At 42.6% G+C, this 17,753-nt stretch overlaps 1 protein-coding gene across 1 annotated transcript in view; it reads right to left on the bottom strand.

The window, feature by feature from the left end:
• Positions 1 to 17,753, bottom strand: part of LOC123751765 (nephrin) — a gene marked incomplete at its 3' end in the record, with an annotated part of 113,997 nt that overhangs the window by 24,431 nt on the left and 71,813 nt on the right. The window contains 3 exon segments of the mRNA XM_069307218.1: positions 1,793 to 2,038; positions 4,176 to 4,286; positions 4,647 to 4,767. Coding sequence (XP_069163319.1) covers positions 1,793 to 2,038; positions 4,176 to 4,286; positions 4,647 to 4,767 — 478 coding nt within the window.

The following is a 17,753-nucleotide window of genomic DNA, read 5'->3' on the forward strand; positions in this document are numbered from 1 at the left end:
GTAAAGCAGATCTGTACTGTAACCCGAGAGGCTGAGAGAGTCCATCGACGGGTTGGGAATCTGACAGTTCGACTAAACATCAGGAAGTGAGGATGTTTACGGTCAAGCTCTGTACTTCTCAGCTCCCTTATAACATCTAGTCCTCTGTAGTGTGATACAGAGACAAGTTTCCAGCATGCAGAGGCCTGGACAAGTTTTGTATCAATATAAAATGAAGATAATTTTTTTCTCAAAATAAGGCCAGTGATTACTTTCTTCAATTGAATACAAGATGGGAATGATGATTCCAGCCAGGGAATGACAGAGCAGCTTGAAATAAGTATGATGCAGACCTATTTTTTGTGTCCGATCATTACTATTAAACATGACTATATAACTATTATACGATATATGTGATCTCTAAGCTTTTTTCTCATTTCAATTTTATATCAGTATAGTTTCTGTTAGTTGTTGCCGCAATATTTTTACAGTATTTTACAATATTTTTACATTCAAGATTGTGTTCTATAATGTTGTGATCTGCATAATTGTGTTTTGCAAGGATGTGTTATGCAAAGTTGTGTTCTTCCAGGTTGTGTTCTCCAAAGTTATGTTCTCCAAGGATAAGTTATACACGGTTGTATTCTGCAATATATATATATATATATATATATATATATATATATATATATATATATATATATATATATATATATATATATATATATATATATATATATATATATATATGTCGTACCTAGTAGCCAGAACTCACTTCTCAGCCTACTATGCAAGGCCCGATTTGCCTAATAAGCCAAGTTTTCATGAATTAATGTTTTTTCGTCTACCTAACCTACCTAACCTAACCTAACCTAGCTTTTTTTGGCTACCTAACCTAACCTTACCTATATATATAGGTTAGGTTAGGTTAGGTAGGGTTGGTTAGGTTCGGTCATATATCTACGTTAATTTTAACTCCAATAAAAAAAAATTGACCTCATACATAGTGAAAAGGGTAGCTTTATCATTTCATAAGAAAAAAATTATAGTAAATATATTAATTCAGGAAAACTTGGCTCATTAGGCAAATCGGGCCTTGAATAGTAGGCTGAGAAGTGAGTTCTGGCTACTAGGTACGACATATATATATATATATATATATATATATATATATATATATATATATATATATATATGTCGTACCTAGTAGCCAGAACGCACTTCTCAGCCTACTATGCAAGGCCCGATTTGCCTAATAAGCCAAGTTTTCATGAATTAATGTTCTTTCGACAACCTAACCTACCTAATCTAACCTAACCTAACTTTTTCGGCTACCTAACCTAACCTAACCTATAAAGATAGGTTAGGTTAGGTTAGGTAGGGTTGGTTAGGTTCGGTCATATATCTACGTTAATTTTAACTCCAATAAAAAAAATTGACCGCATACATAATGAAATGGGTTGCTTTATCATTTCATAAGAAAAAAAATAGAGAAAATATATTAATTCAGGAAAACTTGGCTTATTAGGCAAATCGGGCCTTGCATAGTATGCCAAGAACTGCATTCTGGCTACTAGGTACAACATATACACACACACACACACACACATATGTATATATATATATATATATATATATATATATATATATATATATATATATATATATATATATATATATATATATATATATATATATATATATATATATATATATATATATATATTATTCAAAAAAAAATATACATACTCATATGTCAAGACCATCTTCTAGTAAGTCAAACATGGGTAGCTAAAACCGTAGAGTTACTCACGATACATTTGTATGGTGATGGCTTGAGTGTGAGGTTGTGTGAGGTTGGTGTTGGCAGCCACGCAGGTCACCTCCCTCCCGTTGTCCTCCCTCCTGAGGCTGGCAAGGTGAAGTATGACACTGACTACCGTGAGGGGCGCCTCGCCCCGCCCGCGGCTCCTGTGGGTGGGCGTGCTGGCCGGCTGCGTCACCGACGACTCCAGCAGCTGCTCCCCCGACCACCACTCTACTACTGGTGCTGGATAACCTGTCACCAATATTATGACAACACATCACATCGATCACTATAGAATCTTGATAAGTGTTTTGGTTTAAATTATCAACTGAGAATGCTTGTTGACCGGACCACACACTAGAAGGTGAAGGGACGACGACGTTTCCGTCCGTCCTGGACCATTCTTAAGTTGATTTGGGTATCCTCAAGACAAGCATGTGATTGCTTATCCATAGCAGCGTATATATCCATACCTTTTATCTCATTATGTAGCGACCTGTTCTCTTAAATAATGTGTTTCACTTTGTATTCTACGGTCCCCCGAACGCTCAAAATATGGGGTACAATAACAAGTAGCGGCTCACATATACCCACGTTTTGCATGTGTATGTTAGTTAGGTTAGGTGGGTGGCTTGGGGTTGTGGCGTTTTAGTACCCATTATTTTGTACGTTGTGGCAAATCAAGAAAACAGTCTTTGTAAAGAGTGGCACACTGCCTTAGTTGCAAACAAGATATGTTAGTACTATTATTACCTTAAAAATTCCACTTGCTCTAACAAAAACACATAGTGAGGATAACAGGCAAACAGAGAACGATATACGAAAACATCTATGACAAAATACATCCCAAATCAAAAATATAAAAAAAATATGTTTGTCTCATTCTCAAACCTAATCAAGTGGCAGCTGTGACATACAATGCAGAGAACAATTATAAAGTACAGATAATCTGTCTCCAAAAATACATATGAACAAGCATGGAATCTATGATTATAAATGGAGGTGAAGGTGTGGATTTGTGAGCAGGAAGCAAGTAAATACCGCCTGCATCACCCCTACAGCCATGCCAGACACTGGACACACACACACACACACACACACACACACACACACACACACACACACACACACACACACACACACACACACACACACACACACACACACACACACACACACACACACACACACACACACACACACACACACACACACACACACACACACACACACAGCCACCTCCCAGGAAACACCAACCGAAACTGTCTCAATTTTCCGCTTGTTACAACTTGTAATAAAGTTGTTACATCTTGGCTTAACGTGTTTATGGCGAATTAGAACGTTGTTACAACTTGCTATATTGGTTGTTATGACTGGTTAGGTGTTAAAACTTGTTCCAACTTTGTACCAACGTCGAAGTTTCGGTGTGTGTTTGGCGGGCTGCACCTGGCAACCTTGTGCCAGGTGCTGAACGTTGGGGAAGGTGGACTTTTCAGCCCTGCTGAGGTGGACCGGATATTTTGTCTGTGTTAGGACAGACAAGGCATATCCATACTGATGGTGAGCCGGATATATCATCAATACTTCGGGTGGGCTGAACTCCTGGCCCACCCCCATCTATGCTGGGGGTGGGCCAGACTCCCAGCCCACCCTCATCTATGCTGGGGGTGGGCCAGACTCCCAGCCCACCCTCATCTATGCTTGGGTGGGCCAGACTCCCAGCCCACCCCCTATCTATGCTGGGGGTGGGCCAGACTCCCAGCCCACCCGCATCTATGCTGGGGTGGGCCAGACTCCCGGCCCACCCCCTATCTATGCTAGAGGTGGGCCAGATTCCCAGCCCACCCGCATCTATGCTGGGGTGGGCCAGACTCCCAGCCCACCCTCATCTATGCTGGGGTGGGCCAGACTCATCTTCCATACTGAGGGTGGGTTGGACATAATAGGCAGGGATATAATCAGTCAACAACAGAGCCACACTCAGGAAACAATAGACGGTATCACACTCAGAGAACCGTAGACAATGACAAGAGCGAGGACAAGGAGCTGGGATATGAGGACAAGGAGCTGGGATATGAGGACAAAGAACTGGGACATGAGGACAAGGAACTGGGACATGAGGACAAGGAGCTGGGATATGAGGACAAAGAACTGGGACATGAGGACAAGGAACTGGGATTCAAGGAAATGGCCCTAAACACGAATAAATAAAAACCCTGTTTTTATCCGACTCTTCACCGACGAGCAAATATATCAACAGTAAACATGGACAGAAAATAACACGACCCAAATGCAGTTCAATAAACAGTTTACAGTCGTAATAATGACTTAAAAATATTTACAAAAGCCTCATTGCAAGAAATAAGAGAATAAAGGTGGATGAACTTACCACCATACGCCCGGCAGGACAGCATGATCCTGGATGAAAGTTCGTACGGCCCGGCAACTTCCCCTACCATCGTCTCATAGGCGTCATATACCTTAATGCTCTTGATGTCCTCTGTTGGAAATAGAATAATATATATATATATGTATGTGTGTGTGTGTGTGTGTGTGTGTGTGTGTGTGTGTGTGTGTGTGTGTGTGTGTGTGTGTGTGTGTGTGTGTGTGTGTGTGTGTGTGTGTGTGTGTGTGTGTGTGTGTGTGTGTGTGTGTGTGTTCAGGTGTCGTTTGGCTCTGTCGTAATGCAAAAGCAATGTAGAAGTCACGCAAGTGCGAGTCTATTTATGGATGGGAACAGCCTTGTTAAGTGTTTCCTTGAAATAGCGTGTGGACTCCCCTGTGTGAGGGTGAGCAACTGATTATGGCAACACGGAAGCACGTGCAAGGGAGAGTGAGGGAGGGAGACAGACAGACTCACCGTGGATAGTGAGTTGCAACAATGACATCATGGTCTGTGATGTCATGAAGTCCACCCTGCAGGTATAGTTTCCGGCGTCTGCCAGAGAGATGGCTTCCACCTCCAGGAAGCCCAGACGCGCCTGCCGAAACACCAAACACATATTCTACTTTTAAATGCAGCTAAGCACATTATTTTTATATAAACAAAATATTTGGTATAAACGTTTGGGATAGATAGTTATTTAGTTCGTCAATGTATGTGTTAAATCTTGTTAAGATAAATGATATTTCAGTGTTTATTTGATTGTATTGTAGGCTAAGAAGGTCATATGTTGAAGTAGCTTTGGACTTGTTTTCTGAAATGAAATACCAAACGATGAGTCACAGTAACGTAGCTGAAGATATGTTGACCAAACCATACATCATCTTGATGGTCTCCTCATCAAGACGAGGAGACCACGACGTTTCGGTCCGTCCTGAACCATTATCAAAATCGTGTGATAACTTTTATGTAATTGAAATGACACGTTTCCATCACTTGAGCAGAAAGTTGATAAATTAACTCTCCAAAGGTTTTACGATTTTATTTGGTCAGACGCTAGGAGATTCAGCTCTAAGCGTCAAGCTAAAAAATAAATTCGTAAAAATTAACTTTGGAGTTAATTTTTCAACTATATTTTCAAGTCAAGATAAGAATAAGAAAAATATGGAAGATTTGCGCAAGAATCATTGACCTGACTGTTTCTGTCACATTCAATATTATATGCTTACAAGGAAGATTGCTACCAAAATACACTAAAATATATATACACTATACACTTTGTGTGTGTGTGTGAGTGTGTGTGCGCGCGCGCGCATATACATATCCTGACAACAGAATCAATGAAGATAGGTGAACTATTAGAGCAAGTCAAAAGTCAAATGCTGCGTTCGTTCATTCATGAGATTTAAATCATTCACTAACTGTACTGATTCATGCAAAGTTAATGACTACGAACCTCTAGTGAATTGGATAATATTTTAGTCTTGGAATATATATAATTTAGAGAGCTTCATCATTAGCATGATTTAGAAATGAATAGAATTAGATCCCAAGTTCCTGATCAAGTGACATATTCACCTTGACAATAATAAAAGTCATACTGAAACATAGCTCTCATTAACTTTAAGAGTGATGTTCTGTTTCACATTTAACATTAGAATGAAACTTAGAGCTGCATAATATTTTCCCCATAAAATTTACTTTATTTTTTGAGAGAAAACTTGGTAACAGATCTATACAACAAACGCATATATTTTCCCATGACACATTAACACATACTAAGACACATCATGCAGTGTGTATAAATAATTTGGATATCAATAGGATAATTATCGTTTTCAAAAAATAATTTTCAAATCAATTATATGAAGAAGAACAAAGAGAATTAATTATCTAAATAAATATTCCACATACACTTACTTGGAAGTAAAAGAAAGTTGTGAAGAGTATAAGAAAGACGTTAAGTTAAAATATACTAAACAAGAGCACGTGTTAAAAACGTCACAAGATAAACAAGGAGCACGTGTTAAAAACGTCACAAGATAAACAAGGAGCACGTGTTAAAAACGTCACAAGATAAACATAAGCACGTGTTAAAAACGTGACAAGATAAACAAGGAGCACGTGTTAAAAACGTCACAAGATAAACAAGACCACGTGTTAAAAACGTCACAAGATAAACAAGACCACGTGTTAAAAACGTCACAAGATAAACAAGACCACGTGTTAAAAACGTCACAAGATAAACAAGACCACGTGTTAAAAACGTCACAAGATAAACAAGACCACGTGTTAAAAACGTCACAAGATAAACAAGACCACGTGTTAAAAACGTCACAAGATAAACAAGAGCACGTGTTAAAAATAGGGATCATTGTTTATGGAGCCGAGGGTCGTGTAGAGAGCATATATACACACCTCAGCTGCCTCGCTGGGAACACTGTGTGTATTTCTGAACGCTGAATGTGACTCTCTACCTTCTGATAAGGTCAGGGTGTTGTACGTGATTCTGTGTGACACTGTGTGGTGTACTAAGACTTGTAGTGAATAACAGTGTTATACTAAGACGTAGTGAATGACAGTGTTATATAAAGACTTGTAGCGAATGACAGTGTTATACTAAGACTTGTAGTGAATCATTGTTTGTGTGTGGTGTTCTAAGACTTGTAGTGAAAACAGTGTGTTATATTAAGACTTGTAGTGAAAAACATTGCTATACAAAGTATTGTTTTGAATGAGAGAGTGTGGTGTTGTAACACTTGTAGTGAATGTTGTAAGAATGAAGTGAATGTAGTGATGTACCCTGGGGGGGGAGGGGGGACAACCTCTGACATCCGCTGGACCTTGGGTGAAGGTCATCACCTGACCCTGGCTCCAGCACCACCATGACATCGCTTTGATAAATCAACATGGGCCGTGATGAGGGTTCGAACTTATGTCCATGATGATCTCAGACGCGCCTTAATCGACTGAGCCACGATATGGTCAAAAGAATTGCAACCGGGATTGCTACTGATATTTCAGTATTATATATCAGTATGAGATATCAGATATATCAGCGTGAGGGATATATCACACTATAGTGATTTCTGGGAGTATCGCTTTGAGTTTCTGTGATGTATTGTATCAAATGATATTCTGTGATTTATTGAATCAAATGATTTTCTGTGATGTATTGTATCAAATGATTTTCTGTGATGTATTGTATCAAATGATTTTCTGTGATGTATTGTATCAAATGATTTTCTGTGATGTATTATATCAAATGATATTCTGTGATTTATTGAATCAAATGATATTCTGTGATTTATTGTATCAAATGATTTTCTGTGATTTATTGAATCAAATGATTTTCTGTGATGTATTATATCAAATGATATTCTGTGATGTATTGTATCAAATGATTTTTTGTGATGTATTGCATCAAATGATTTCCTGTGATACATTGAACCAAGTGATTTTCAGTGATATATCAAATGATTTTGTGTGATGTATTCCTGTGATAAATTGTGCTGCAGATTCCATTGCAATTGTATTGCAGAACTGTATCTTATCCTTCAGCTTGTGGATCCTTGTTGCTGTTGGTCTCTATATAAAGTGTTCGCCTCAACTTCATCTTTCATGTCTTTAATGAATAAAAAACGTTGTCGCCGTGTGAGAGTGATTTACTTCAGATTCTTGTAGTTCACATTTAGTTTACATCGTCTGTCCTTCTTGTAGGTGTTCACTGTGTTCAATGTTATGTGTCATCTGTGGACTCATTGTTCATCAGCCTGTCACTCATGTTGTTGTTCTCCGTGGTTCACTGTTTTCAGTGATGTTATTTATTTGTTTTTATTGAATAAAGTTTGTTATTGTTACGGCAGCAATTGATGCTTTTGGTGATGGTTGCTGCAGGAGGTGGGGTGAGTGGGGGGGGAGCGGGGGGAGGGTGTGGAGAGGGGGTGTGGGGTGGGGGAAGGTGTGGAGAGGGGGTGTGGGGTGGGAGGAAGGTGTGGAGAGGGGGTGTGGGGTGAGGGAAGGTGTGAAGAGGGGGTGTGGGGTGGGAGGAAGGTGTGGAGAGGGGGTGTGGGGTGAGGGAAGGTGTGAAGAGGGGGTGTGGGGTGGGAGGAAGGTGTGGAGAGGGGGTGTGGGGTGAGGGAAGGTGTGAAGAGGGGGTGTGGGGTGGGAGGAAGGTGTGGAGAGGGGGTGTGGGGGGGAAGGTGTGGAGAGGGGGTGTGGAGGGGGAAGGTGTGGAGAGGGGGTGTGGATGGGGGAAAGGTTTGTGTTGGACCCTTCACGAGGTCATAGGTCAGTTAGTGTGACCTGCCAACTCCCTCCTAGTGCCAGTATGAAGCCATTGATGTTCCGGGTGTAAGTGCCAGAGGCAGCCTGTCCCCCAGTGTCCGCACGTGTGGCTCTATTCCTGTGATCGCCTGAGGAGTGCCGTGGGCCATTCACAGAGCGCTGGGTGTAGAGCACTATCACCACTGATAGAGCCTGAGTTACCGCTCGTGTGTACAGAGCCCCTGCTACTTGATGGAGCATCTACCACTCTCGTGGAGGATGGTGGAGGCTTGCGTCAGTAGCATGGATGCAAGGAACACCTCCGGAGGCTTGCGTCAGGGAACACCTGCGGCTAAGTCTGTTATGGGAACCTCTGCCGTTGCTACATCTTGGAGAACACCGCTGCAGACGATGGGTCACAATAACGTGGCTGAAGAAATGATGACCAAAGAACACACCAGAAGACGACGTTTCGGTCCCCAGGATGGACCGAAACGTTGTCGCCTCCTCATCTTCTGAGTCATGTTACTGGTGTGTTTTTTGGAGGATGATCTTCTAAGACCAAGTGGGCCAGTGTAGCTTTAACACTGAGATTGTCAACCACACTAACAGGGTTGTGATTCGAGTGTTGACAATCCCCACAAGTGGAAGGACTGGTGATGAGTCGCTCTACCTTGTATGGTCTTGTTGCTGGCGTCCTCATCTTCTTGAGGTTATCTTGAGATGATTTCGGGGCTTTAGTGTCCCCGCGGCCCGGTCCTCGACCAGGCCTCCACCCCCAGGAAGCAGCCCGTGACAGCTGACTAACTTCCAGGTACCTATTTACTGCTAGGTAACAGGGGCATTCAGGGTGAAAGAAACTTTGCCCATTTGTTTCTGCCTCGTGGGGGAATCGAACCCACGCCACAGAATTACGAGTCCTGCGCGCTATCCACCAGGCTACGAGGCCCCTTACCCATCTTCGTGGGAAAGTTCTCCCACAACACAGGGAGATTATATGGTCTTTTACTGCATTAGGTCCCCTTCACCTCTGGAAGTTACACAGTGTATTTAACAGTTAGAGGATTGTTATAGTTCTTGATTATGTTATTAAAGTTCCTACTGTCATGGTTTGGGGCCATTAACTTAATGATGTTACCGTCGTCATAATGATGACCAACTGTCAGTCTCGCTTCGTGCAGGTCGGCGTTCAATCCCCGACAATCCAAGTGGTTGGGCACCATTCCTAACCCCCGGTCAAATCTCAAACCCTTGTCCTGATCCCTTCCAAGTGTTATATAGTCGTAATGGCTTGGCGCTTTCCCCTCATAGTTACCTTACCGTCAGGTACTTCCCTGTATTTTGCCCTTGATGTCGTACAATGGCATTGTCGTTGACGTGTTGCCATTCTGTTTGGAATGGCTTGTTAACCGGGTCAACTACCCGCCTGTACTTCTCCAGGGCCGCCAATCCGACAGGAGAAGACGTGGGTAGAGTACCCAATCACCTTGTGTTCAGTATTTCTCTCCTGACCAATCACTTTCTTCGTCGTAAGGCGCGCCTTGAGGCAGCATCACACAGCATTGTCTCAACTCCTGTTGGGAGACACTTTCACTTCTCCCCACCAGGGCCCGGTGCCTCTGAGGGCCCAGAGGGGCTGTCTTCCCCCGGCAGGTGAGTCCTACAGGGGTGAACGGCCCTAGGGGGACATGCCGCCGGCTCCCCGCTAACACACACGGTGTTGGCACTGAGAGAGAGAGAGAGAGAGAGAGAGAGAGAGAGAGAGAGAGAGAGAGAGAGAGAGAGAGAGAGAGAGAGAGAGAGAGAGAGAGAGAGAGAGAGAGAGAGAGAGAGAGAGAGAGAGAGAGAGAGAGAGAGAGAGAGAGAGAGAGAAAGAGATTGAGAGAGAGAGAGAGAGAGAGAGAGAGAGAGAGAGAGAGAGAGAGAGAGAGAGAGAGAGAGAGAGAGAGAGAGAGAGAGAGAGAGAGAGAGAGAGAGAGAGAGAGAGAGAGAGAGAGAGAGAGAGAGAGAGAGAGAGAGAGAGAGAGAGAGAGAGAGAGAGAGAGAGAGAGAGAGAGAGAGAGAGAGAGAGAGAGAGAGAGAGATTACGACATGGAGACACAGCCTGCAGCTTCCACCGCGACCTTTTCATACCCTCCTGATACAGGCTGCCATTCAATCAGCAGAGGCAACTCTACTTCACTGCGTTGGTACGCAGCGGCTGCTGTCGTGACCCAGCCCGGGTGAGTGAGGGGAGTGAGGTGAGTGAGGTGAGTGAGAGAAAGTTGCTTGTCTTTCCTCATGTGTTTTAATCATATATGTTCTACAGAGTTATGTCCTCTACAGTACACTACACCTTTCCATGTTCATAAGTAACAACTTAACACTGTCACTACACAGTGTTGTTGTGTGGTTGTAGAACCACGCAAGCTGGCCTACTGTAGACTCCATGACAGCTAGGCCTGAAACTAGGCCTATATCGAGTGAGACGTTGGTCCGAATGGCGACGACTCCGCCTTTTCTACACATAAACTCCAACAGTCACATTGTACTGCATCATCGCTACCATATATAATCTCCATATGCAGACGAGGAGTCACAATAACATGGCTGAAATATGTTGACCAAACCACTCACTAGAAAGTGAAGGGACGACGACGTTTCGGTCCGTCCTGGACCATTAATCAAGTCGATTGTGACAATCGACTTGGGTATGGTCCAGGACGGACCGAAACGTCGTCGTCCCTTCACTTTTTAGTGTGTGGTCTGGTCAACATATACTCTCCATCATCTCCAAGCATCGCTTTAATAATATTTCTCGTTTTAACATCGGAGATAAAGATCTCCTAACACCCAGCATCTCCTCAGACGGTAGAAACAGCTTAAGACCTAACCTACTCTATCCTTTTTAGATGAATTTTATTGTCTCCATAAACTTAAATGTGATAAACATTCAAGTTTATTGAATTCATTTTAAACATGAATTCATTTTAAAACATTCATTTTAAACATGTTTATCACAAACAAATGTGATAAACAAAATGTGGTTGGTGTTCACATTCAATAAACTTGAATGTGAACACGAACACCAACGAAGAACAATGAGTTGATCTTCACTATCACCACCGCTGCCAAGGCTGCCATCACCATCATCTGCTCATGTACCCAGACACTCTCCTTCCATCTTCTACGATGTTTCGTATCCATTCCTGCAACATTTCTCAAGCCTCGGCGTGAACTCTTAGTGAGATGTGCTGCGATGAACGCCAATAATTGATCTTTTCCTCTCAAAATTCTTAACTATAAGCACGGAGGATGTGTCCGTTATCGGGGCGAAGGAGTACCTGGTGCGTTGATGATTTGTTGATGATGTATTGATGTTGATACACCGTTGATGTCTTTATGGTTGATGTCTTTATGGTTGATGTCGTTATGGTTGATGTCTTTATGGTTGATGTCTTTATGGTTGATGTCTTTATGGTTGATGTCTTTATGGTTTATATCTTTATGGTTGATGTCTTTGTGGTTGATGTCTTTATGGTTGATGTCTTTATGGTTGATGTCTTTATGGTTGATGTCTTTATGGTTGATGTCTTTATGGTTGATGTCTTTATGGTTGATGTCTTTATGGTTGATGTTTTATGGTTGATGTCTTTTATGTTCGTTGGGTCTTTATTGGTTAGGTCAAGTTTAACCTCTGGGGAGTTGGTGTAGTGTATTTTGATGGAGTGATGATACTGTATTGATGGCAAGCTGATGGTGTATTGATGAAGTGTTGATTGTGCTTCAACAGTTTCTATTTACAGGCACCTATTTACAGCTAGGTAAGAAGGGCATCAGGGTGAAGGAAAATTTGCCCATTTTTTTTTACGGCGGTGCCGGGGAATGAGTCCCGGTCAATAGGTTTACGAGTTCAGAGCGCTCTCCACTCAGCCACCAGCCCCCCCCCCCCGGGCTGCTGGCTGTATGTGTGTGTATGTGTGTGTGTGAGTGTGCACGCGCGTCTACATGCACATGTGTGTGTTCCAATAATTACATTCAGTCTCTGCTCGATGAAATAAACTTCGGAAATGACTTAAATGAACCGATTGAACACGCAATGGTAGAACAGTCCACAAAGATCAGATCTTAATGAACTAAGTCCTGGGCCAAGTGTGGTTAAAACACGTGCATTTACCACATGTTTACGGTGGTAAAACAAGAGATTTACCCCTCGCTGTGTGGGTCGCTTGTTTCCCTTGCTTAGGATGCTTCCTTTGCTTAACTTGCTTCATCTGATATTACGTATTTCATACCACTAACCTGAGAGAGGCACCGTCTTCCAATATTACCTCAGTATGATATGTTATCCTGCAGCACTAAGGAAACACACAAACAAGCAAACAAGGTTGCTCGCGCCATTATTAACAAGCGCGCCAAACTGACATATAAATTATAAAGCTTGAAATGGACTTAATTATTAATGACATTGTCAACAATGTAACTACTCATTAAATATGTCACAGTTGACTATATTACGGCTTCAATTATCACCTGTTATCAGTGAGGCAGGTGTCATGAGTGAGGCAGGTGTCATCAGTGAGGCAGGTGTCATCAGTGAGGCAGGTGTTATAAGTGAGGCAGGTGTCATCAGTGAGGCAGGTGCCATCAGTGAGGCAGGTGTCATCAGTGAGGCAGGTGTCATCAGTGAGGCAGGTGTCATCAGTGAGGCAGGTGTCATCAGTGAGGCAGGTGTCATCAGTGAGGCAGGTGCCATCAGTGAGGCAGGTGTCATCAGTGAGGCAGGTGTCATCAGTGAGGCAGGTGTCATCAGTGAGGCAGGTGTCATCAGTGAGGCAGGTGTCATCAGTGAGGCAGGTGTCATCAGTGAGGCAGGTGTCATCAGTGAGGCAGGTGTCATCAGTGAGGCAGGTGCCACCACCGAGGCAGGTGCCACCAGCGAGGCAGGTGCCACCACCGAGGCAGGTGCCACCAGCGAGGCAGGTGCCACCACCGAGGCAGGTGCCATCAGTGAGGCAGGTGCCACCACCGAGGCAGGTGCATCATTAACTCCAGTCCTATGAATAGATCATCTGAGTGTATTCATCCAGAACTTTTTATGTGTAAATGATTGGGAGTTTCCTCCAATTCTAAGACGTCTTCTTAATTAAAGTGTTCTTGAAGGCTCTGAACTGAGATGTTTCACGACCTTAATGATGGCGAAGAAACCTGAAAACTTTACCCATTTTGAATAGGTTGATTCAAGCATTGGAAAATAATATATTTTTTATTGCTGTCGAAGGATTCAAATCATCAACATATCGTTAATTGTGTTTTGGTTGTGTGTTGATGATTTGTTTTTTATGTCTCAAGTATAGCGGGTTTGTGTTAATAGTTTTTGGTTTGTTTCTTGTTAGTGACGAGTTTGTTTTTTCATGTGTTTTATGTTTTTATTCTGCCAATAGATCGGTGTTGTTTTGATAACGGTGTGTTTGTGTCTAATGTCTAATCGCTATCTATCTTGCAATGATAGCGATTAGAATATGCAGTTTCCTAATTTCATCTTCGTGTGTGTTTGTTGATGATCTGAATTTAATGTATATCTGTTTTGTTGACGATATTCTTTATTAAATATTCTGTTTGTTTTGTTGAGCTGTTAATATATTTTGGTGGAGTTGATGATTTCAAGTTAGTTGATGACTTGTTGATTCTGAGTTGAATTCGTTTACAAACGTGTGTTTGTTTTTCTAAGGGTTATCAATAGTGTATGAAAATAGTTCTTATTATTCCTCCACCAATACTATAGTAGGTGGATAAAGATCTAATCATTGACTCTCAAAGATGTAAAGTGTCCATATACAAAAATATTGGACTAGTAATGCACAAGCCTTGTTATATAATAGACTAGTGATCAATTTGCTTGAGTTAATTAATCATTTCAGCCCGATTTTGAACAAGAAGATTTTTGGGGAACGATTTCAGCAACAAATATTTAAGCCTGCCTGGTGAGCTGTATTATATTATGTATATGTGATTACAAAAATATGTATCACATATCTAAATTATCACATAGAATATATGTGAATTAAACCCGTATATTGTCAGCTAATAAGAGAACGTTCATGAAATTAAAATTATATATATTTTATGGTATAATCTAGAGAAGCCTGAAGTAAGTCTGAAGCCTGCAGTAAGTCTGAAGCCTGCAGTAAGGCTGATGCCTGCAGTAAGTCTGAAGCCTGCAGTAAGTCTGAAGCCTGCAGTAAGGTTGATGCCTGCAGTAAGTCTGAAGCCTGCAGTAAGTCTGAAGCCTGCAGTAAGTCTGAAGCCTGCAGTAAGTCTGAAGCCTGCAGTAAGTCTGAAGCCTGCAGTAAGTCTGAAGCCTGCAGTAAGTCTGAAGCCTGCAGTAAGTCTGAAGCCTGCAGTAAGGTTGATGCCTGCAGTAAGTCTGAAGCCTGCAGTAAGTCTGAAGCCTGCAGTAAGTCTGAAGCCTGCAGTAAGGCTGATGCCTGCAATAAGTCTGAAGCCTGCAGTAAGTCTGAAGCCTGCAGTAAGTCTGAAGCCTGCAGTAAGTCTGAAGCCTGCAGTAAGGCTGATGCCTGCAGTAAGTCTGAACCCTGCAGTAAGTCTGAAGCCTGCAGTAAGGCTGATGCCTGCAGTAAGGCTGATGCCTGCAGTAAGTCTGAAGCCTGCAGTAAGTCTGAAGCCTGCAGTAAGTCTGAAGCCTGCAGTAAGGCTGATGCCTGCAGTAAGTCTGAAGCCTGCAATAAGTCTGAAGCCTGCAGTAAGTCTGAAGCCTGCAGTAAGTCTGAAGCCTGCAGTAAGGCTGAACCCTGCAGTAAGGCTGAAGACTGAAGACTGAAGGTAGTCTGGCCTCTCACATTTAACACCCCGCTGAAGCACACTATCACTAAACTATCAGAATAATTAATTCAGAAAGATGGCCCGCGGAGTCAGGAGTGAACCACAGCTGTTTACCACCGGGAACTTAATTAACTTTCAGGGGAAGTAAAAAAGGTGAGTGTTCCGATTATTATGGGTAACTGATCTGGACCCCTCTAGGTGTATGCTCTCTCTCTCTCTCTGTCTCTCTCTCTCTCTCTCTCTCTCTGCCCCTTCTCCCTTCTCTCCTCTCGCTCTCTCTCTCTGCCCCTTCTCCCTTCTCTCCTCTCGCTCTCTCTCTCTGCCCCTTCTCCCTTCTTTCCTCTCGCTCTCTCTCTCTCTCTCTCTCTCTCTCTCTCTTTCTCTCTCTCTCTCTCTCTCTCTCTCTCTCTCTCTCTCTCTCTCTCTCTCTCTCTCTCTCTCTCTCTCTCTCTCTCTCTCTCTCTCTCTCTCTCTCTCTCTCTCTCTCTCTCTCTCTCTCTCTCTCTCTCTCTCTCTCTCTCTCTCTCTCTCTCTCTCTCTCTCTCTCTCTCTCTCTCTCTCTCTCTCTCTCTCTCTCTCTCTCTCTCTCTCTCTCTCTCTCTCTCTCTCTCTCTCTCTCTCAGGTGACAGCAAACAATAATTTATGATTTTCTCCTCAGCTTTTCCTGGCGTATTTTTTTGTCCTCATATATTGCTGAGAACGACGCGTCGTTCTCAGCTTCTCTCAGCCCTGACCAGGTCGTTCCCTCTCACGCTGTCGTCTCGGTAATTCATCACGTCGCTTGTTGTCGTCCCGGCGTATCATCGCTCCGACTCGTTATCCACCCAGTTATCGACCCAGTTATCCATCCAGTTATCCGCCCAGTTATCCATCCAGTTATCCATCCAGTTATCCGCCCAGTTATCGACCCAGTTATCCATCCAGTTATCCGCCCAGTTATCCACCTAGTTATCCACCTAGTTATCCGCCCAGTTATCCACCTAGTTATCTGCCCTGTTATCCACCCAGTTATCCTCCCAGTTATATGTTTTCTGTCTAGTTCAGGCGTTGTGAGCATGATAAAGATAGAATGTTGAAATATTCTGTGTCATTAGAATATTGAAATATCGTATTTATACAAAAAATAACATTCTAGTTTGCTGTCAAGTTGAGATGTTGTGATTGTTAAGTTGTGTTAATGAGTTTGATTGACTCTCACTTATAAGTTTTGCTAAGTTGTGTTAAGTTGTGTTAATGAGTTCGATTGACTCTCACTTATAAGTTTTGCTAAGTTGTGTTAAGTTGTGTTAATGAGTTTGATTGACTGTCACTTATAAGTTTTGCTAAGTTGTGTTAAGTTGTGTTAATGAGTTCGATTGACTCTCACTTATAAGTTTTGCCAACATTTCTGTTTTATTAATGGTGTAACCACGTGGGCATTGGTGATGATTTCGGGGTTTAGCGTCCCCGCGGCCCGGTTCTCGACCAGGCCTCCTTTTTGTTACACATCCCCCAGGAAGCAGCCCGTAGCAGCTGTCTAACTCACAGGTACCTACTTACTGCTAGGAGACGGGGGGCATCAAGGTGAAAGTAATATTTTGCCTATTTGTCTCCGCCTCCACCGGGGATCGAACCCGGAATCTCAGGACTACGAATCCGAAGCACTGTCCACCCAGCTGTCAGGCGCCCTAAGCAGTGTAAAACTTTTGTTGCTAAACCGCCGGTTTAGCTGCGTCGTTGGTTGAAAGCCAACAACGTTACATAGTATAGTGAATATACCGGTACTTAAATCTAATATACTGATACATATATATGTACATATACCGAATATAAAAGCACATATACTGAATTTACCGGTACTTATATCGAATATACCGGTACATATACCGTATGTAACGTAGTTACAGAACATCTTACGATGTTCCGTAACGTAAGTTAAAGAACATCAGGATGTACTCACCTAGAATGTTCACCAGACCACACACCAGAAAATGAGCAGACGACGACGTTTCGGTCCGTCCTGGACCATTCGATACAATCGAATGGTCCAGGACGGACCGAAACGTCGTCGTCCCTTCACCTTCTAGTGTGTGGTCTGGTCAACATTCTTCAGCAACGTTATTGTGACTCATCGCCTGCACTCACCTTGAAGGCATGTAAGACACAGAACATCAGAAAGTACTCACCTTGAAGGTATGTAAGACACAGAACATCAGAAAGTACTCACCTTGAAGGCATGTAAGACACAGAACATCAGGAAGTACTCACCTTGAAGGTATGTAAGACACAGAACATCAGAAAGTACTCACCTTGAAGGTATGTAAGACACAGAACATCAGAAAGTACTCACCTTGAAGGCATGTAAGACACACAACATCAGAAAGTACTCACCTTGAAGGCATGTAAGACACACAACATCAGAAAGTACTCACCTTGAAGGTATGTAAGACACTGAACATCAGGAAGTACTCACCTTGAAGGTATGTAAGACACAGAACATCAGAAAGTACTCACCT

Source organism: Procambarus clarkii, chromosome 59 (assembly GCF_040958095.1).
Source record: "Procambarus clarkii isolate CNS0578487 chromosome 59, FALCON_Pclarkii_2.0, whole genome shotgun sequence".
In the NCBI taxonomy this organism is placed as follows: domain Eukaryota; kingdom Metazoa; phylum Arthropoda; class Malacostraca; order Decapoda; family Cambaridae; genus Procambarus; species Procambarus clarkii.